At 34.8% G+C, this 22,233-nt stretch overlaps 1 protein-coding gene across 1 annotated transcript in view; it reads right to left on the bottom strand.

Moving 5' to 3' along the window:
• Window positions 1-7,620: 7,620 nt before the first annotated feature.
• The window catches only part of LOC145694897 (interference hedgehog-like), a 193,183-nt gene continuing 178,570 nt past the window's right edge, over window positions 7,621-22,233 (bottom strand). The window contains exons 13-15 of the mRNA XM_081771633.1: window positions 20,903-21,088; window positions 16,660-16,841; window positions 7,621-15,528 (exon numbers count right to left, since the gene is read on the bottom strand). Coding sequence (XP_081627759.1) covers window positions 15,322-15,528; window positions 16,660-16,841; window positions 20,903-21,088 — 575 coding nt within the window. The 3' untranslated portion in view covers window positions 7,621-15,321. The remainder of the gene's footprint in view (window positions 15,529-16,659; window positions 16,842-20,902; window positions 21,089-22,233) is intronic.

The following is a 22,233-nucleotide window of genomic DNA, read 5'->3' as shown; positions in this document are numbered from 1 at the left end:
TAGGGGAGGGGGAGATATATATATAAAAATAAATAAAACTTAATAACTCTTGAAACACCAAACTGATCTCGATCAAATTTTCAACAATGATGATGTTCGGGCCTGGGTTGATTTTTATCATTTTACATTGACGGTGCAACTTAGGGGAGGGGAAGGAACATTTATAAATGACCGATATTAGTGTCGAATCTATAGTTTTCGGGGTCTCTGCGATACACAGTGACACTCCTGATGCTGATTAAATCCAAATTCAGCACCGCAATTCGAGGGAGAGAGAGGAAGGAGATATAAAAAAAAATGATCGAAAATTACCAATATCAGTGTCGAATCCATGGTTTTCGGGCTCACTGAAATGAACAATGACATTTCCGATGCCGTGCCTCGCAACATGGAGTAGAGGTAGGTGGAAATATATAAAATAATCGAAAATGACTTATATTAGTGCCAAATCCTTAAATCCAAATTCAGACCTGCAACTTGGAGAAGGGGGTGTGACAGGGGTGTAGCCAGCAGGTTTGTGTAGGGGGGCCCGTCGTTTTTCAGGGGGCAACTACAATGTACAAAGCAAAACAATGTGTTGCTGCTAGTGTTTTTGAGGCCTGAAAGAAGGAAAATTTTGGTTTCCTTCTGGAAAACTAAAAACACTATTTTAGCTTCTTCTTCTTCTTCTTCTTCTTCTTCTTCTTCTTCTTCTTATTATTATTATTATTATTATTATTATTATTATTATTATTATTATTATCCATAAATTATATCCAAGATAGTTTTTATTATGCTTAATCAAGAACTACTGCCCGGGGCCAAACGCTATTCTTTTGTGCATAACTATAAAGGTAACCAAGAAAGTTCTGTCCCTTTCGTGGAGGTCTGTGTTCAATTGGACCTCACACCGTGAGTTGAATGCGAATGGAGATAAGGCGAACGTCAGTTGTTGGTGTGGGTATATCCAACATACTACCTGGTTGTGGCAATTCAGACACACCGTGAACTTGCGTAAAGACAAGAGGGAACATGGGACATCCACAGAACGTCCTAAGAGCATGTATGCTGAACGAGTTCAAATGGAGGTCGAACGCCGCTGTAGCGGAACAGAAGATATGCCAGGCCTTTGGTGAGGGTGTCGTGACGACACGGGCATTGCAGCGATGGTTTAAAAAGTTTAAGGACGATGACGAAACACCCGAAAACATCACGTGCCAGAAGACCAACACATGTACAAATTGGAACTGGGACTACAATTCAGTGTGTGGAGAAACCATTCGGCAGCACATCCATCAACTTGTGAAGCACTACAAATTTGGTCGATGGGTCTCTCATATTTTGACTCCGGGCCAGAAGGCAACGCGGCAGTCGCCTGTGTTATTTCTGGACAGGGCGTTGACATGTGATAAAAAGTGTGTCCTATACGAAGCTCCACGGTGCCGTCATCATTGGTTAGCATCCCATGAACCGATTTCAAAACAGCCGAAACCAGCATTATACCAGAAGAAGGTCCTTCTATGTGTTTGGTACATCGTGCATCGGGAACTGCTACCAGCTGGTCAGAGTATCAATGCAACTGTGTAGTGTCAGAAGTTGAGCTGAGCTCAACAAAAACTCAAAACTCTGGACCCATCACTTCTGAATTGCAAATGGGTCCTCGTTTACGGGACAACGCTAAATCCCACGTGGCTAGGATGACTCAGGACTATTTTTCCCCTTGGATGGGAAACAATATTGCAACCACTGTATTCCTCGGGTATTGCACCGTCCGATTATCACCTGTTCCATTCTTTGGACAATCACCTTAGAGGACGCCAGTTCAAATCCCTAGTACAAGTCAAAAATGCACCTGATACTTTCTTCGTTTCACGGCCCACCATGTTCTACCGCGATGGATTCCATGGCCTTCCAGAACGTTTTCTGAAGGTCGTCGATGCTGATGGGGACTATTTTTGATCTTCCAGGTTAGGTGACATATCGATGTTCGAAGGTGGTGGGTGAAAAAGCAGCAAAACTTTTCTTGGTTACCTTTATATTTAAATTTAAGACCTTGTATACAGAACCTATCTACACAAGATTGATTTTCTTTGAAATTTCACTTAATTTCTTTACGGTTTCCTGACAAAAATATTTATTTATTACTCGTGACTAAAAAAAGATGATTATTTTATTACACTGAGTAGAAATAAAAGAGAGAGCGAATGAAATCCAAATTGAATAAAAGCATTGTTTCTCACCAAATTTTTCATCCTCTATGTCTCTTAAAACACTTGTTAAAGCATATAAAAATATACTGTACTTAGAAATCAGTTTAGTACCTTTGTTTTATGGTTGTATTTGTAGTACCTTGTTAAAACGTTTGTCTTCAAACTCTCAAATATAAAGCGCAGTAAATTGTGTAATCTGCTGTCACAAAAAATATCCTATTTTTCGATCGGTATAAGGAAAAGATGCTATACTATTTTTCGATCGGTATGGAAAAACAATATTTCTCCATAGTATTTTACCATCAATTATTAATTGTCAATAAACTTTGTTACTTTTAAATGAATGAAGCGAGATAATTTTACTATGATGTTTTAAAAGCTGGTCATTTGGGGGGAAGGGGGGCTGGCCCCGATCTATCTTATTCACATCTACCTTCAACACCCATTTATCAGGGTAGTGTTGAGGCCATTGATCTTTAAGAACAAATCGTGGGAGTCCAAGCCTCTTTGTCTTCAGTTACAAATACAGAACATCTGCCTCCCATATGGGGAATACGAAAGAGTTAAGAAAAATAACAAAACAGTATTTTACGTGGCCAAGATACGCTAGTAAATTTATCATTATCATCATAGGGTAAACACTGCTTCAATGCGGCCAACTTCCAAGGACAAGTGGCCAACTTACAGAGTAATAAGTAATGAATATATTATGGGAAAATGCAGGTTCAAGACGAACCAGGCCAAAATAAGCAGATGGCCAAATTAGAGAGGTGGCCAGGTTAACAGGTTTTACTGTATATAAGATTTAACTTCATTGATGATGTTCTTTCATGTAAGTACAAGGTATGAGAGACAAAGTGCGATATAACTGAATATATACATTACAATAGCACACAACATGTTTCAAATTGAGGTTACACATGTACATAAACTATGAACGAACACATAATACGTTCCAAAGTTCGTTAAACACCAGCACAAGTTGAATAATATACACGCTTGACAGTAACAGCAACATACTTTTCATAAATTGTTTTTTGGCATTCCTCACAGCTGGCAGAAGTCTTATTCTATCCCTTCAGCAGTTAAAGGTCATATTTCTTTCGTTTTGTGTTGTGCATGGGAATGATTGGAGGGCATGTATTACGCAAAACACCATCACAAGAATAAATCTTCCACGCTAAATTGTGAAACACAAGGTTTTCTTGAAAAGTATTCCAGCATTGAATGTGGCAACGTCAAGAACGTTGTAAAATACTTGAACAGACAAATGCGAGTTTCATATCTCGTAGTATATTTCCTCAGCACCTGACCTGTTACACTCGTATGCCATATTTAGTGCTATTGTAGTAAGTGACAGTGTTCGGCTTCTCGTTTGCGGACACACTCATGTATTGTGCTTATTAAAGTGCCATGTCCAATAGGAGGCATGCATCGTCTTAGTAATTGTGGTTTTCTTCGACGGAAGTTCATCTCCAAGTTTCACAGAAGAAAAAAAATCTGTAGTGACATCCCATCCCGATGTGTGGTTGCAGTAATTTGAATGCTACACTCTTCCCAAGTTGTACATCATTTGGTCCTTATTCATCCTTACCCAATTACGAATAGTCGCTCAAGACATAGTTGGATTTTACATCAGTTGAACTTGATGCCATATGTTGGATAAATCTGCATCTTGATTTACGTGGCAATAACTGTTCATCAAAGGTTATTTCTGATCCAGGACTTAAACAGCTTTCCATAAGCTTATACCAAATATCAGAAGCGAAAGCAAACTTTTTAGTAGCTAGACAACTCTCTACTTAGAACGTCAAATCTGAGATACTGGGTAGCTTCACGGGACCGATTGCGTAACATTGTTTCTTTGAAGACTGATGGTTCCCGATTCTTGTTCCATAATTAATCTGTACAAAATTTCGAATCACCTACTGCACCACGGGCATACAAGAACTAAAAATGCATTCAGTTCCTCCAGAGTAACATCTCAGTTGCTGTCATCTTCGAGATAACGTTGTGCTTCGGAAACTATACATGTTTGAATGTGTTTCATTATTGATTAATTCATCCTCAAGCGCCAAGCTGAAACAGGGTTTGATCTAACATGGTGTTGGTTCACTTGCAGCTGTCACAATATTGCGAGCAAGCGTGCGATCTGTGCTGCTAACGTTAATCGAGATCCAATCAAGGTGGAAAAAAATCATGATTTTTTTAAAAATAATTTTTGTTGATTTTTTAAATTTAAATCAAATCTTTCTCTTCGTACAATACAAGTTGCGAACTGAGGTAAAAACATTAGGAATTAGTATTAAATGTTAATTATGTCATATAAGTGAAAGCATTGGGGTTGAATTTTGAATTAATCCCCAATCGTTAACCTATTTCAATCACAATGTTTCTTAAGCATTATGAAGAAAGTACAGCAACATTTACCAACATACTTTTTTTTTTCACAAGTTACTGATATTGACAGGGGCATATTTAAAAAAAAAAAATCAGAACTAGCTTGCGGCACGAAATACATAAATTTCGCCTAAAGCTACAAAATAATAAAAAAAAAAGGTATCGGACCCCTCTAAATACGTCCCTATTATCTAGGAACAAACAAACAGACGCGCGCAGAAAAGAATTTTCGTCTTAAATATCCATGATGATTTCCTCGTTGGAATATTTAACGATTCAAAATCCCTATGTTACGAAGAGAAGAAAGCAGGATTTCCCCGTTACCCGTTCAAAACGGATTTTCCTTTGCATGACACTCGTTTTCGTACTATGCTGTACATACATTTGAATCTCATTGTATTATGATTATTATCTTCCATAATCGAAATAACAGAGCAGAAACGGGATTTTACTTATTTTCACTTTAAATTAATTTATTTCGGAATTCGATTTAAATCAATGATTTTTATTTAAAAAATCAAGTGGTTTAAATCTTGATTTAAATCAATCCACCCTGCAAACAATACCACTGGATGTATACTTATTGTCACTGCTACAAACAAAATGAATAAGCATGTTGTTGCCTCTCCCTTGCACACGACAACGCCCACATTCGCTTGAAAGTTTTTTCCGCGCATGCTAAAAGAAGTAATGTTAACGGAATTTCCGTCGGTATCACTGTCACTACTTTCAAAGAACGACACATTCTGTAACTCATATTAGGAAAACGAAAATCTTCATTGCTGCTATCGTCAGCACTGTTACCTGAATCTAACTGTTCCAGGTAGGGAAGACACTCCTCTACAATCAATCCTCCCTCGTCGTTTACACAGAAAATTGCTTGCACACTGTTCGAAATTTACATGAATAGTGCTGTGGAAGGTTCTGATGATATGACTACCATCAAAACAAAGCTACCTAACGTTTTCTTTTCTCCTCTCTGATACAAGTGAGTTATCAGAAACGCAAAAGCAGACTTCTCTGTAAAGCATATCATTTTTCTTATGACGATCAAAATGACCCTTACTGGCTGTTCTAGCTATTTCTATGATTATTTAGGAAAAGTAAAACCTATCAGCTTCGGCCTTGCATGGAATGTTAAGATAAATCATGGTAAATTGGAGGAAAAGGGTCAAATTGGCCCCAACGGCACATGTTGATAGCACGAGAGTGGATAGCAGTAGAAACACTTCTAGACATGTAAACCCACTATATACGCTTAAGATTATGCACACGCTTTTTCACAGCCGAGAGTATGTGACGTTTGGTTATTGTCATTCTGGCCGTCATTCCAAGATTTCCGTAAAAACATTACGGACACTGATTTGAGATCAACCAATCTCGTCTCAAACTATATGATACCTGCAAATTTATTCAGGCAGTTACTCATGTTAAGATAGTTCCGTTGGAAATTGTTACATATAACTTTAGAACTCAATGTTATCATAGCAAATTTGCAGCGAATTTTATTTTCGAAGCAAGCTTGTGAAATAAACTTTTTCCTGCACAGCAACATTATCACAACATGTTTCAAAAACTATGATTACAATCGACCTCATTCGAAATATTTTCTTTAATGAATCAGTTCAAAGCGAAATTACGTATCTCGTGTTCAACATGTTATACAAGGGGGTATCAAAAAGTTCGTGCAATCATCTAGAAGAAATTCATTCTGGAGAACTCTGACACCATGATGGTATTAGCCCTTCTTTCCCCAGTCACCATGCCTAGCAACACTTTTCTGCCAGCGGTTCTACCTTTTCGTAAGCCTGTTTTATAAAAGTCTGCAGTTTGGCTTTGAAACCACAGTTGAATCTCAGAAATGACGTCATTCCTACTGTCAAAATGACATCCTCTGAGTGGACGCTTCATTTCTGGGAAGAGAAAGAAGTCACTTGGCGCTAAGTCTGGGGGATGGGCAATATTTTATATCTTAATTCCACTGCCTTCATCATGGGCGGAATGAGCTGCTGCATTGTCTACCAACAGCAGCACCCCTTTTGTGACCAATTCAAGACGTTTCTTCTACAGTTTCTCTCGTAACTTAGGAGATGAGAATAACAGGTTCTAGTAATAGTTCGCCCCTGTGGTAGGTAATCTGTCATGATGATTCCTTCACAGTTCCAGAAAACGGAAAGCATCACCTTGGCGGTAGACTTCTGCACCTGTGCCTTTTTAGGGATGCAGGAGGAAGGATGATTCATTGTTTTCTCATTTCTTTTGTTTCTGGCCATAAAGATAAACCCAAATTTCATCCATTGTCAGTAGTTGCGAAAAAGACTCTTCATCCACCTAACAGCGACGTATAACATTTTTCTTGCAGCATCCTCGCAATTTCTCTTCTGGAAAGGTGTGAGCAGACGTGTCACCTACCGTGCTCACACTTTCTGAAGATACAGCTCGTTGTGAATGATATTCCGGGCAGACTCATAACTCATACCTATTGCCAGTGGCGTATTTAGGGGGGACTTCCGGGCTTAAGCCCCCCCCCCCGAAATCTAAAGTATATGAAATATCTTGCAGAATTTTCACCTCCCCCCCGAAAGTTAGCACAGCCCCTCCCGAAACAAAATCGTAAATACGCCACTGCCTATTGCACACATAACACTTTCAACGATTATCCTCCTGTCTTCCATTATGATCTTCTCAACTTTCTCCGCCAAGGCGGCATGATCTTCCAGATGTAGAGGCGTTCGTGGTGGTCGTGTATCCAATTTGAAACTGCCGTTTCCACTTGGATACCGTCTCATAGGATTGGCTTTCAGTATCTAGTAATTTTCCTCAGCCTGAATCCTAAACTGTTGTTTATGATTTATTCTAACCTATAATGTTCGTCTCAACTAAATAAATAAATAAATAAATAAATAAATAAATAGAAATAAATAAAAGGAAGTGATACTGAATAGCTCTTTTTTATGTGACAGTGTAATATAGCAAAGACTGAAATTAACAAAAAAAAAAAAAAAAAAAAACTAAAAAATAAAATAGTGCATTGTAGACCTGCTAGTATCTTTTTTAATCAGTAAATAATATAACAAAAAAGATATAAAGTGATTTGTTTTTATATATATAAATAGAAATCGAATCTACATTCACAATTAGTTTCATATAAATAATGTTCATTCACACCATTATAAGAACTACAAAGGGAAATTTTACAAGAAAGGAAGACATTTTGTTTCATTTACATCGATTAAAAAAGTAAATTAGAAAAGTAACATTATTGTTTTCTTTTAACATTAAACCATAACAGAGGAAACTAATGTATCGACAACACATGATAGAACATTTACATTATGTTCTTTCCAATTATTTTAATTAAATAACTATATTAACTAGTAAACTGGCAAGATATATCAGGAAACATATATTTTTTTTCTGTTTTAGGCAATGGGCAAGATCTGCAAATACTACGGGGAGAAAAATTACACTACTTCACAGAAGCTAGGAATAGTTTGCACTACAGTTTTTTTATACTTAGTTTTGTTAAGTTTAAGTTTCAGTTTTTTAACAGTATGTTAATATACAATAAAAAAATTGCATACTGACGGAATTCTATGGTTGTAAAAAAATAATCAGCACCGTTATGTATTTTTATATTGTAATATTTTTAAAAAATGCTAGTGTATATTATTTTAATACTGTCATCTAACGCACTATACAAAATTACATGTATCACTATTATTGTTTCTCTCTCATTACCCATCCACAAACACACACACACACTCAGATATACATAAAAAGAATTCACAGCCACATTTCTCATACACACTTCTCACACGAAGTTGAAGTTTGTGTTTACTTTGTGATTATGCATTATATATATATATAGTTCAAAAGAATCAACATATTTTTCTGTTTTAACTCTTTAATTTACTTTTACCCTGACGACCGTTTTACTAGTTTTACTGCAGGAACATTAAGAAAAGACGTAAGACAGACATTTAATATATAAATTTAGAATCTACAATGACATTACTGATTGTCAGCATTTAGGCAACGTTATGTAAGAGTCTATGTTACGTCTTTCTCTGAAGTTACTGGAGGTAAAACTAGTGAAATGATCGTTGAGATAAAAGTAATTAAATAAACAGGATATTACAACAAAGTCACATTAGTCATGACAATTGAAGTCTCAAACTTGCTTCGTTCGGAACACGGATTCCTTCTTCTTCTTCTTCTTCTTTTTTTAAATTACGTAACTGTTATTATTATTAATATGACGTAATGATTATAAGTTTAACAATTTCTTTAATATGAATTTACAGCATTCATTTAAATTCGCCTATTAAAATACATATTAGTAATGCTCCATTGAGAAATGAACAAAAATGTACGTACTTTATATTTCATATTTTCGTTTCATTTATTATGTAAACAATTGCAATAAAACGTACCACAATATTTAGCAGTTTCTTAAAGAAAGAAAGAAAAGACATTTATAAAGAAATTACTTACTTTGTGTTCTTATATTTCAATTTTCCTATACGCATTATGTCGTCCAAAGGCAAAAGACCGTATATGCAGATTTGGCCGAAATTGAGCTGATCATATGATAATGAGGGGCATCTATTGAGAAAAGCAGAAAGCTGTATCTATAATAATGACACAATTATCTTATATATAAAAGAGAACGCACAAATCCTTTGTTCCCTCATCACGCTAATACGGCTGAACCAATTTCTTTCATTTTTGGGGGGTTATTAGGATTTGGACCCTAGATGGTTTTTATCATATCACTTTAATTTTTAATTACCAGTGTCTTGAGATAATTGACCATTCAAGTGTCCATAACGTACAAATCCTTTGTTAGTTCATCATAGGTAAAAATAAACGTATTTATATGCAACCCGCATGACCGTGTCACTCGGCGGGTTAACATAAATGACAGGCGATATAATGTTAACATTTACTGCAATCTACTATGGTTTTTATCATATCACTTGAAAGCGAAAAAGTAAAAATTATCTAAGTAACAAAGTTTATTGCGTTCCGGGGTGACCGCAGCGAAGCGGGGCGGGTTAACATAAATGACAGGCGATATAATGTTAACATTTACTGCAATCTTCTATGGTTTTTATCATATCACTTGAAAGCGAAAAAGTAAAAATTATCTAAGTAACAAAGTTTATTGCGTTCCGGGGTGACCGCAGCGAAGCGGGGTGAACGCTGCTAGTTACTTATATAAGCCTTACCGTATCCGAAGTTTGTGACTTTTAGCTAAACAGAAAATCATGATTTTTCTTAGGGTTGCCAACTGGCCGGTTTTTCAGCGGCCTGGCCAGAAAATATTGCTGTTACTTTGATTAAAGCCGGTGACCGATACAAACTTACCAACCCCTTTAAGACCGCTTTTTTTTTTTTTTTTTCAAATGTGTATCTAGTTCGAAGCAATTTCATCTAGTTCAAAGTATAAATTTAAAAAGTAACTTTAAACCTATAAATCCAAAACTGTCATCTTTCACCATCTATCAGTGATTAATATATTTTGTTTATCTGTTCAGATAAGTTTAAAGAGATGACAGAGACTGTATCAGGGAAAATTTGAAATTTACTTGTAAGGAATTTATTCAGAGTAAAAAAGGACTTCTTAAAGCGATTTCCAGTGGTTGAAGTATAAGTTTAAAAAATAAATTTTATTTTCCAAATCCAAAACTGTCACGTAAAGATTAATATGCTTTTTTAAATCTGTTTCGATAATTTTAAAGAAATGGCAGTTACTGGTAAATACAATAAAATGATCAATGCCGATTTCACTTTCTCATTTATAGCACAATGTATATCTTAAGTTTGTTAGTGAATGTACTAAGGATATGCGGAATACAGGTGCTAATGCACTTTTGTTCAGGATATATGGACCTTTCCATGGATGGGTCCGAACAGAGATACTTCACATTTAGACCTATATCATAGGGAATTTTGATGGGGTGCCGGTTTTTTATTTTCCAGAGTTGGCAACCCTACCTTCTGCCTTTGGACGGCAGCCTATTTCAAATTAATAACACTAGTTTTCTTAAAATCACTACTGACAAAGAAAAGAGAGGAGATTCTGAAAATCTTAGTATATTTTATTACTAATGCTTTCGTAACAGAAAAAGGGAGGGAGAAAAAAATAGTTATATTAAGTACCTTTAAAAAGAAAAAAGGTTTATAATTGCTGCCGCTTGCAGACAATCGGCTTATTGATTAAAAAAAAAATTAAAACACGTCATGCAATTAAAATTTCACTTTAGGTACTAAAGGGAACAGTTAGAATGATACAGTAGCATAAAGGAAACTAATAATAGGGCAAAATAGTTACGTGCAGAAAAGATTTTCGATTAACATAAAGACCATTAAACGAGTATAGTCCCAATTTATAAATAATAATTCTGTCAATGAACAAAATAATAGACTTCACTTACTACACACGGAAAAGGGACGCGAATGAAACATGTTACGGTAACAAAATCTGACAGCAAAAACAAATCTTACGACACATTAGAATCTCCCAATCAAAGCAAGAGTAAATCGAAGGAAAACTGATTATTGAAACAAGCACTGAAAAACTGCTAAGTGAGAAAATGGAAGATTTGGTATTTGTAAGATATAACAACAAGACAGTTCAAACATTAAACTTTCAATTTTCTTGTTACAGTTTACGTAAGAAAAATCATGCTAAGACTCAATTCATTTTTTATTTTATTTTTGTATTACCATCAAGTACTTATTTGCCTATTGAATTTGTTGTTGATAACGTTATTCAAGCACTTAGCTACATTCCACATATTTACACGAATAAATTTCCAATGTATGTTTACTGGTCTCTTTTACCTCAACTTGATTCACGAATCCAGTTCATGACTGTTACCACCTATGTAACAACGGCTTTCTGTGTTAATTTTATTTCCGCTTATCAAAACTCGGCCCGAGTTTACAAATATCAATGAATTGTATTCGGACCATAAATCTGAAAATATAAGACAAGAGAAATAAGACGCCGACACTCTTTATTTCTATATGAAATCCCCGCTCACTTGAATAGTAGTCAAACGGAGATCAAACATGAGAAACAAATTTCAGAGTTGGTCAAGGCAGGATAGCGCTTCAAAAATGCGGTACGTGCAGACCTCTACTGTATTTTGTTCCCTTTAGTTTTGTATGATTTTCGTTCGTTCGTAAGTACACATATCATCCCCTTAATACTGTGTATACATCCTGGAATAATTTAAAACAGAGAAAAAATCTGCATTTAAAATTTCATTATAATTAACCGATACTATTATCTTTTAAAAATATTTAAAATCCTGATTGGTAAAATATTATGCTATTACAAATAAAATTGTCAAAATGTTATAAAAGTTAAGTTAAACAGAAATGCATTTAAAATGAGTATTCTTTCTCTCTGTGACAACATATTATTCAATTTTTCCATAAAAAAAATATTTCACATGCTTGCACACTACATACACATGTAACATATATACATGTTTACATTCACACACTTTACTACATCTGTCACCACATCAGTTGGGAGTGTGCGTTCCTCATGGCTCAGAGGTTACAGCCCATGTCGCCCGACTGTATTATTCTCATCCCCACAAACAGGAGAAAATTTTCTTGAAACTAGATTTCCGGAATGCATTTAACGAAATTAACAGAGACTCTATGCTTACAGCCGTTAAAACGCATTTCCCTTATATATACACCTTCATACATCAGTGTTACTCACAGCCTAGTCATCTATTTTTTGGTGAAGATATCATACTCTCCCAACGAGGTGTTCAACAAGGCGACCCCTTAGGACCTGCCTTATTTGCGTTAACACTTCACTCTATTGTCAGAAATATCAATACGGAGTTAAACATTTGGTACCTCGACGATGGGACTATAGCTGGTGACAAAAAAGATGTCCTCGAAGCTTTGTCAAAGATTCGTACTCAATCTCGTGATATTGGATTACAGCTCAATTTCTGCAAATGTGAAGTCGGTTTCTTAGGAGTCTCAAACGAACAGGCTAACACCCTTTACTCCCTTTTCAACGAAGTTGCACCTGGAATTCAACTTATATCATCCGACAGAGCCTCTCTTTTAGGTGCAGCGCTACACACTGATACTCGACGCATTTTGTTATTGGACAAGATATCTAAATTAGATCTCTTCTTCACTCGCCTATCTAAGATATCTACCCACTCAGCTTTTTATCTCCTACGGGCCTCATTAGCCATTCCTAGATTGTTATATTTCCTTCGTAGTTCTCCATCCTGGCATGAGACAGATCTTTTGGAACAATATGATGAATCCATCCGACATGGCCTAGAATCTCTTCTAAACTGCTCTCTCACAGATAACTCATGGCTACAAGCATCTCTCCCTGTGGATCACGGAGGTCTAGGAATTCGTCGAGCCCTTGACTTGGCTACTCCATCTTTCCTTTCATCCATGTATAGCTCTATGCCTTTGATTACTTCTCTTCTTCGCCAGGATATTCATCAGGATTCAGAAGCTGAGATAAATGATTGTATCTCCCAGTGGATATCGTGCGGCGGACAGGATCTACCTGATTTTGATAAGAGAAGTTTTCAAACTTCATGGGACGCTCCTCTTATAGACTCCAGATTATCTTCTATTCTTCAGTCCTCCACCAATCCTGAAGATAAGGCACGTCTTCTTGCTACTTCTTCCCCTGAAGCAGGTGCCTGGTTACAAGCTATCCCATCTTCATCCCTAGGGCTGCATCTTCCCGACGAAAGTTTTCGAGTCGCTTGTGCGTTACGTTTGGGAGCAGATGTCTGTGAACAACACCAGTGCCCTGCTTGCGGAAGTTTAGTGGATAAGAAAGGTATACATGGCCTATCATGTGTTCACAGTGCTGGCAGATACTCTCGACACTCCACTGTTAACGATCTCATTATGAGAGCCCTCATCTCCTCTGGAACGCCTTCCGTGAGAGAGCCAATAGGATGTAGTCGCTCTGATGGCAAGAGACCTGACGGAATGTCTTTGGTGCCTTGGAAACGAGGGAAGGCTTTAATATGGGATTTCACTTGTACTGATACCCTAGCCCCTTCTAATCTTCCTTCATCTTCCACAAAAGCTGGGGCGGTTGCAACTCGCAGAGAATATGAAAAGAGACGAAAATATAACAACCTCTTGGACAAATACCACTTCGTCACCATAGCCATTGAAACTTGTGGGTCCTGGGGTCAGGAAGGTCTAAACTTCATTAAGGAAGTTGGACACCGCATAACTATTAACACAGAAGACACCCGAGCCTCATCCTATCTTATTCAAAGAATAAGTATGGCTGTGCAAAGAGGGAACGTAGCCGCGATACTAGGAACTCTCCCTCCGGGAAAAGCTTTGGATGAAATTTTCCTTTTGTAATCAATCTCCTCTCACCAAACTCTTTGTGGCATTCACTTCGAAAGTTTTCGATTTTGGACAGAATATTTTATGTTACAGAAATAGCTACATTCCTCATCAAATAATAAGTATATTTGATTGTTAAATTTTAAATGTAAAATAACTAGGCAAAAATCGCTTTATTTGTGATTAACAATTTATAATATATGGAGCATGTGCAATTAAAATTGAACTTTACTACATAAATTTTCATTTGAACAACAATATGTAGCAACTGTTGAAAAGTACAAGACCGTTTCCAGTAATTTTGGAAACTGTAGTCACTTGTTTAAAGAAATGTTTCTAAGTTATGTAAGTACGTTTTTATATACATATATATATATATATTTAAGTTATTCATATTTTATTGAATGTTCACTGGAAAACTATTTTTTATACAGCAAATAACAATTCAACAATTGTATAAAACAACTCTACTATAAAACATTCATATTATGCTTTATTTTTAGAAACGAAAGAAGCATACAATGTTTAAAAATTCAGAAAATTTTCTGGCTTCTGATGGGTAGTCAACCAATTAATTTAGTGTAAAGATTAAGAGGTAAAGAATTACCTTCCTGTAACCACAAATAAACTAATAGTCTGCAGAAAGAAATCACGGACTGAGTACTTGAGGACATGGATTATGAAATGCACAATGTATCGTTCCTAAAATTAGATAACTAGAGAGATCCATTTGCTAAGCAGAATATTGAGATTTCAATTCATATCAAAACCATTTCAACTTGTTCACATAAAGTATGACGTGAAACAAAAATTCAGTTTCAATTATACGAATATGCAACTCTCAGTATGTAAATTTCATAATTACATTACATACATACATACATACATACATGCACTCCGTTAACTTCTATTCTCATATACATATACAACAAACAGTATAACAATATCATTTCTACTCAACTTCGGCAGAAAATATTGTTCTTAATTATTATTTTTTACACCTACATTATAATGTACTAGTGTCAAATTATTCCCAGTTTTCTACGTCGCACCACCTTGGTAAGTATTCATTTGAAATGGGTTTACACTCAAAACGGCACACATAAACGAGATTTATGGCAACTAAAAATCGTAACAAAAGAAGTTTATTTGTAACACCCTTAATTAAATTATACATGTCCAGTCTTTAATTCGCACATATCTAGAAATACTGCACCAAATGTCACGAAAACAAAAAAAGTATCTTACTCAAACACGATTTTCTCATCACATCACATACACTCATATCGTTATGTACTCCCACACTTAATTTCACATTCACTCATACAGCACAGAATCAGGGTCAATGTTCTGATTCATCTTGGTCATCTGTCATCGCGTCTTCTTGTGGATGCTCAGCGACCGGGTGGTTTGTGATATCACTTAGTCTGCCTTCTGATTCACTGCAACTAGGAGGAGCAAGCAATGGAGTATTACTTCCATCTTGAAGGGTAACTGGACGGTTATTGTTCTGACTTGTTATGTACGACATCTCCATAACATTCTGCTTCTAAAAATCAGAAGAAAAAAATTATTATTACTCGTGTTCACTAGAACTCTTCAATTATTGATTCATTCATATGTTGCTTACATTTTTAAAAGGATCTACTTAAACTGTACAAATTAAGTACTTCTAACAATCGGTGAACTATATTAATCTTTAACTGTATTTCGTTCATTACGTAACTTAGGCTCTCTCTTCGGGTGTTATACGACTCTCATATATATTTCACATCATGATTCACAATGATTTATTATCGACTTAACTAGACCAAACTACTTCTTCTGTTACTACAATAACATAACTCAGTTGTTTCAGTGGTTGCTTATCATAAATTCCTCAACAACAGTTTACTTGCGTCTACCTACCAACCGATCGGTCTGAGTTAATTCCCTCTGGGAACAGATTTCTTTTTCATTCTACTCCGTTCCAAAGCGGATCAGAAAACTTGGAGAGGAGGGATAAAGGTGGTCATTTTCTATACGTTCACGCACCGAAATCAAGAAAATGTGGAGCTGTCGAAACATGTTCTTGCATGTATTCTTTAGTAACACTTTACGAGAATATTTTTCTATGCAATACTTTCCGGTGTGTATGATTATGTTATCTTTTTTAATCCTCATAATTAGAATGTGCTTTTACGTAGCTACTTTACTAATAATTTTATGTTGTCTAGTATTATGTACGTATTCGCAATTGATACATAGAACTGTTAGCTTCATAAAAGATGATACTGACAAAGCTCCCTAATAGTTGCTAAACAATCGCAGTAAATATGAATCCGTTGTTTCTTTACCCTGAAACTTCACTTTAAGCTTCACTCCTGAAATTCACAAGAATAACAATGAAAACATCAGATTATTTCACATCATTCTTCACTGCCCTGAGAATGCTTTGAAATGTTATCTCATTGTTTTGTAGATTCAAGTTCTTTTGTTTTATCTTCCTTGATTGAAACAATCACTCACGTGAAATAAAAGACTGCCTCTCAATCAAAAATATTTTTACATCCCCTAACTTGCACAATACACTAGTAGCTTTCAGTATGATGTTTCTGTTTACCAAAGGACAAAATCATATTAGGAATATTTAATATTGTTTTAGATGTTATAAATACATGTGGAGTACGCAAATTCTTACTTTGTCTTCGTCCACATCTGCTAGTGGGTTAGTGGTAATATTCATCTTATCATGATGAACATAACCGTTCCGAAGACATCCATTTGTCAAACTTTTGCCATTCAGAGCATATGACTTCGGTTCTCTTCCAATTTGTGTTTCCGCAACTTCGTACTTGTCATCCATATCCTGGTCCTCAGGATCTATAGGAAGAAATAAAATTCAATCATGCACTTGAAACAGAACACAAAACACATGAAAATTACTTACCCAATTCTTGCTGATGAATATTACGTGATACACATTTATAAATTAAAAACAAACACTACATTGTGTCCAGCAGAATAAGTAATATTTTTCAAAAGAGTATATTACATATGTTTTTTTTTTTTTTTTTTTTTTTTTTTTTTTTTTTTTTTTAATTTTAAGTTTCAAAATCAACAGAGAATAATCACAGCACAAAAATTTATTAGATTTTTGGCAGATTCTGTGTTCTGATGTTTCAAGAATTCCTTTTACGCGAATGAATAATTAAGAAAAGAAATAGTAGCAAGACAGGAGTTATTTAGGAAGATCCCAGAAAGGGTCATATACCAAGAAATAATTTTTCTGGTTACAAGGTCAGTGCTTATTTTTTACTTCTTGAATCCTTTTTGACCTACGCATATCTCGATCAAGTCTCATCTTACAATTTTATTAAAATACCGTTAGAAACTGGTACAAAGCTTCTGTTCTTTATTTATTAATTAGTAAGCACTTAAATTAGAATGAACCATAGTCTCCTTCCGTAAAGATAATGTATTCCATTTTTGACGATCGTTTTACATATGGAAGTAGAAATAAAGCGAATAACAACTACAATTAGACACAATCTACTTGGCAATCAGTTGTGTGCATAATATATACAATTTCTTAGAAGTCTGCAAAAGATGAAACGCTGTTACTTGTTACTCGTCATTGAAAAGTCCACTGACTGTAACGCTTCTACATTTAACAGTAAATTATCATTTATAACACACCAATATTGTAGTGCATTGACAATTGAAATCTACAACGTTTCCATAAACATCTAACAACAGTTTTATAACAGTTTGTAATGTATGTTTTCATATATTTAAAGTACAGTAGGTGCAAAATAGTTATTAGGTAATATCTTTATAACGCTTGTAAGTCGTGAAGTTGAGAATCCAATGGAGACATTTCAAAACTGTGTGAGAGAAATCGTAGTGCCACTTCTCGTTTTGTATTATATAAATGGAAGTTGGTAAATATACGTAAAGCAAAGGAAAAAGTGGAAGTGGAATCAAAGGTCGTTCCTAGGAGAAGAGGCGCGCAATGTCAATATTTATTTAGTTCTCAGGCACAGCAAAGAACTCTGTACTTAGGATCCGTTTCTTCAGAAGAACTAAAATGTACATATATTTAAATAAAATATCTATGTAACAGATGGTATTAAAGTCCTGTGATTCTCTTATGAGACGATGATACATTTTTCTCCATATTGTTTTGCTGAAGTCGTCATATGCTGCTCCAATATAAGACAACCTTCTAGGGGACAAGAGTGTGAGATGTAAATCAGTCATAAATGTACAACGTAAATTGTAATTATTTTTAATATTTATTTATTTATTAACTCATTCTGTGTGGTTATGACGTCCGTACTTCTTTCGTGATACTTCTTTTCTTGTGTGTCAGGTCAAGGTCAGATCCCTCTGGAGAGCTGCTATGAATATATTAGTGCAATATATTTCGGTAGACCTTATAGTAATTCCCTACATAAATCTTAGGTACAAGCCCACCATATGAGGGCCACTCTCACTTCTCTACCCTATTCACTAGAATAAAACCGGATAGAAAATATATTCCATTTCGTTATTTTAACCACACACTTCTCACTCAAATTTTATAAGTTTCGTTTGATAGTCTTAACAACAATCTTTCTCTATTACAGGCTTACAGGTAACTCCTGAAAACACTTTGATTTACCTAACTTTCAGCTCTCTCCCGGTGCCTCGATCACGAAAGTTAAAAAAAAAGTAGAAATAAAAATATCTAGAAAGTAAACGGAACGGACTCAACAGGGTCGAGCAGTGCGAAAAAGCACACCTTGTAGAACATCTGGTCATTTACCTAATGTATGTGATTAGATGAGTGACAGAAATTTGACAACTTTTTTTTTTTTCTGCACTGCTCAATCCTGGTGAGTTCTTCCCTTTTGCGTTCCAGATAATTTTATTACTATTTCTCTTGTGATCAAGGCTCCAGAAGAGAGCCGTAAACTAAATAGTGTAAGGTGTTTTTAAAAAAAACCACAGTTACCTGTAAGTAAAATGATTGTAAGAATTCTTGAGTGTGTTAGTATATTGTATGAACCTTTCTCTACTTCTTGATCTCGGCTAGTAAGAATACAAATGTAAAAACATTTATTGCTAATGGATACAATGAGATTAATATCTACCAACTGTAAATAAAATCTGTCACACTTAAAAACATCCACAAGAAAAAAATCTGCGGACAGTATCGACTCACTCTTTACCTCTTCTTCGGCGCATTGCATCTAAAGTAAAGATTGATGCTACATAAAATAAATTATTTGTTTGTGCATCTCGTAGGAAAATAAATAAATAAATAAATAAATTTAAACGTTGATGGGAAAATGTTCTTCTTTCCCGATTTTATGTAAAATGAAGAATGCTTAGTATGAATTTCTTGTAAGATCACAAACAGCAAACACTCAATAGACGAACTTGAACTGACACTCAACAAATGATCAATTAAAGACCGTCCGATTAAATCATATCTTTACGCAGTTATGTAGTAGCAAGTATTCTTTCGATGAGAAGTGCGCCGAAAAAGAGATGAGGAGTGCCTCGAAGCTGCAGGCAATTTTATCCTTTGGATGTAGTGTATAATTTTAAACACAATTAATACACCTCACACCTCTTTAATGCTATTCTAAATACTCTCACGAACATCACAAATTTCACCCTACTTAAATATATATATATATAAACGAGGTTAGTGAAGATGTTATTAATGAATTTATTTTTTAATGAATGTGAAAGCAAAATAGCTCAACAGGGTTATTTGCTCTTGCTGATGATAAACACGCATTATGCATGCCAAAATTAAAATAACAACAAAACATGAATGACTTACCATTATCCTCAAGAAGACGAAGATTTTCTTTGTGTTTTCAATGTCGTTTAACACACAAAAGAACTTCAACACTATCATTTCGTTAAGCACTTCCCTTTGATATTTTGAATATAGTGTTTATTTTTCTTTTGTATTAGCGAAGCTCAACAATATAAGCTTTATCAAAGCGTATTATCTGATATAAGCTATTTAAAAGGGGTTTCCAAGCATTGGATGTTTGTTATGTATTAAATAATAGTTAATGAAAGTCAGTAAACTCCCGATTAGTGTATAATTAAAATCATAAAGCAACCAGAATACAAGGAAAGGTTAAATTAAACAGAAGCCAACAAAACTAAACGCTGAATTTCAGGAGAGCAACATTACATAAAATAAAAAGTTGCTTGTAAAGAATAAAGTGCACAGTACTAGAATGATTTGGTTCTATTGGGCAAGAATATATTTTACAATTGTTCCATCATCTTCTAATGTTGAACTGTTCTTCATTAGTTGTGTATTTCATGTAAAAACATTATCTCATGAGTAATTATTGACAAAAGTATTCCCTAGTATTTCCGAACTTAATTTCGCTCTTCAATTTTATAGTGTTTATGAACAGCTAAAGAATTTCATACATTTGCGTCTATGTAAATGTATTTAAATACTTTAGAAAATAAATATCTGTAAAACGGAAGTAACCGAAGTAAAATTAACAAGCTACATCGACACTTTTGATTCAAAATTAACCAGAAAAAAATTATCAGCAAGGATTGAATAATCGGGAGTTTACTGATAATTTATGTTGTGTCAATATAAAGCATACGAATTAACTGGCAATTAAAAATGTATGTGTGTACCATAACGTATACAGAATCAATCTGTTAGACTATTACAACAGAAAAAAGGGTAAAAGGGTAAACACACTGTATTACCACATGATATGTGTTCTGACATGTGATGTTAATTGTTTTTATATGAATCAATAATGAATGTCAATTTTCATAATGATATGAATTTCGTAATATGAATTATGAAATAGAATTCAAATGATTGAATTTGTTAACTATTATTATGAACAGGGAGATGCACCTTGCAGGTTTCCCACTCCCTTTGCAACCCTACGTACCATGTGATGCATGCCTCTGGCGACAAATGTAAAGTGCTAGAAAAACGAGTAACAGAAGAACCAGACCCCCAAGCACTGCTCCCAACACCATATAGAGCTGATCGTTGGACGGAGATTGATTGGTGCTGCTGGCGATATCGCTACTGGGATCATTTTCATCTTCAGGCACTTCAGCGTCTGGAGAACCTAGAACGAGATAAATTAGTTTTATTTTACTTTTAAGTTCTTAGTTAATTATAGAATATACAAATTACTGTATTTCACTTCAATAATTATGTTGATACGGATCAGTAAAGAATTAGGGGACTAGTTTATGTTAAATGGGCGATAATTATTCCAAATATTGAGAAGGAATCCTGAGTCTTGAAGATGAGTTTGTTTATCGTTCCGTTGATGTTTAAAGTAGTTTTGCTAAGTTTAATGTTTACTGGATTATATTTATGATATAAAGCGAAGTATGGGTTCATGGTGAACATGTATTTAAAGTAATAAATAATAATAATAATAATAATAATAATAATAATAATAATAATAATAATAATAATAATAATAATAATAATAATAATAATAATAATAAGGCTAAGAAAAACATCTTTCGGGTTCAAGGGACATGGGAAATTTTATCGGCAACTTCGACGCAAACTATTGCAATTAAAAGCCATTTCCGAAAAGAGAGGAGAAAAAAACAATAAGCATGACGCTCGATTTACATTTAACATTATTTTTTTACTCTTGATTAATAATTATTTCAATATAATTATGTTCTCTACAAAATCTAATTCATTTTTTGTATTTTCTTTAGCAGGTAAGCTATATAATATATGAAATATAAAAAGTTATAATAAAGTGATAAGTCTCTAATTCCTGTCTTCTCTGACTTGTATGGTTCAGGTGACATTTTTCGTAAGGACGCTCCACGTCCCAAAGTAGCTGAACAGAGTAGGAGAAGTAGTAAGTGGCCAATCACGGGATAGACTGACCAAGAGGTGCCTGTTGAGTGTCTCTTTTTATTTGTAGGTTCGTAGACACATGTTGATCCTCGGCTGTAGAATGATGTCTTCGTACTTCGTTGACATGTGACACCAGGTAAAGTGTGGTCTGCTTCTGTTGATATGTAGCAGGTAGTTTGGCACATTACAATATATAAACGACAAAATTTTATCTTTGTATTAATATAAAACATAGCTATAGTTATTATTTAGTAACTATTTAATAACTGTTTTATAGTTATTATCTGACCAGGATAACAGTGTTGATTTTGACTGGAGGTAGTATTGTGTTTAACGCAGTTATTGGGTGAGCGCGGGAAACAGGGGAGCGGAGGGTATCAC

The sequence above is a fragment of the Thermobia domestica genome, chromosome 9, assembly GCF_964235325.1.
Source record: "Thermobia domestica chromosome 9, izTheDome1.hap1.1, whole genome shotgun sequence".
NCBI classification, from domain to species: Eukaryota; Metazoa; Arthropoda; class Insecta; order Zygentoma; family Lepismatidae; genus Thermobia; species Thermobia domestica.
The sequence above is the reverse complement of the archived record's forward strand: the minus strand, read 5'-3'. Positions and strand labels throughout refer to the sequence as shown.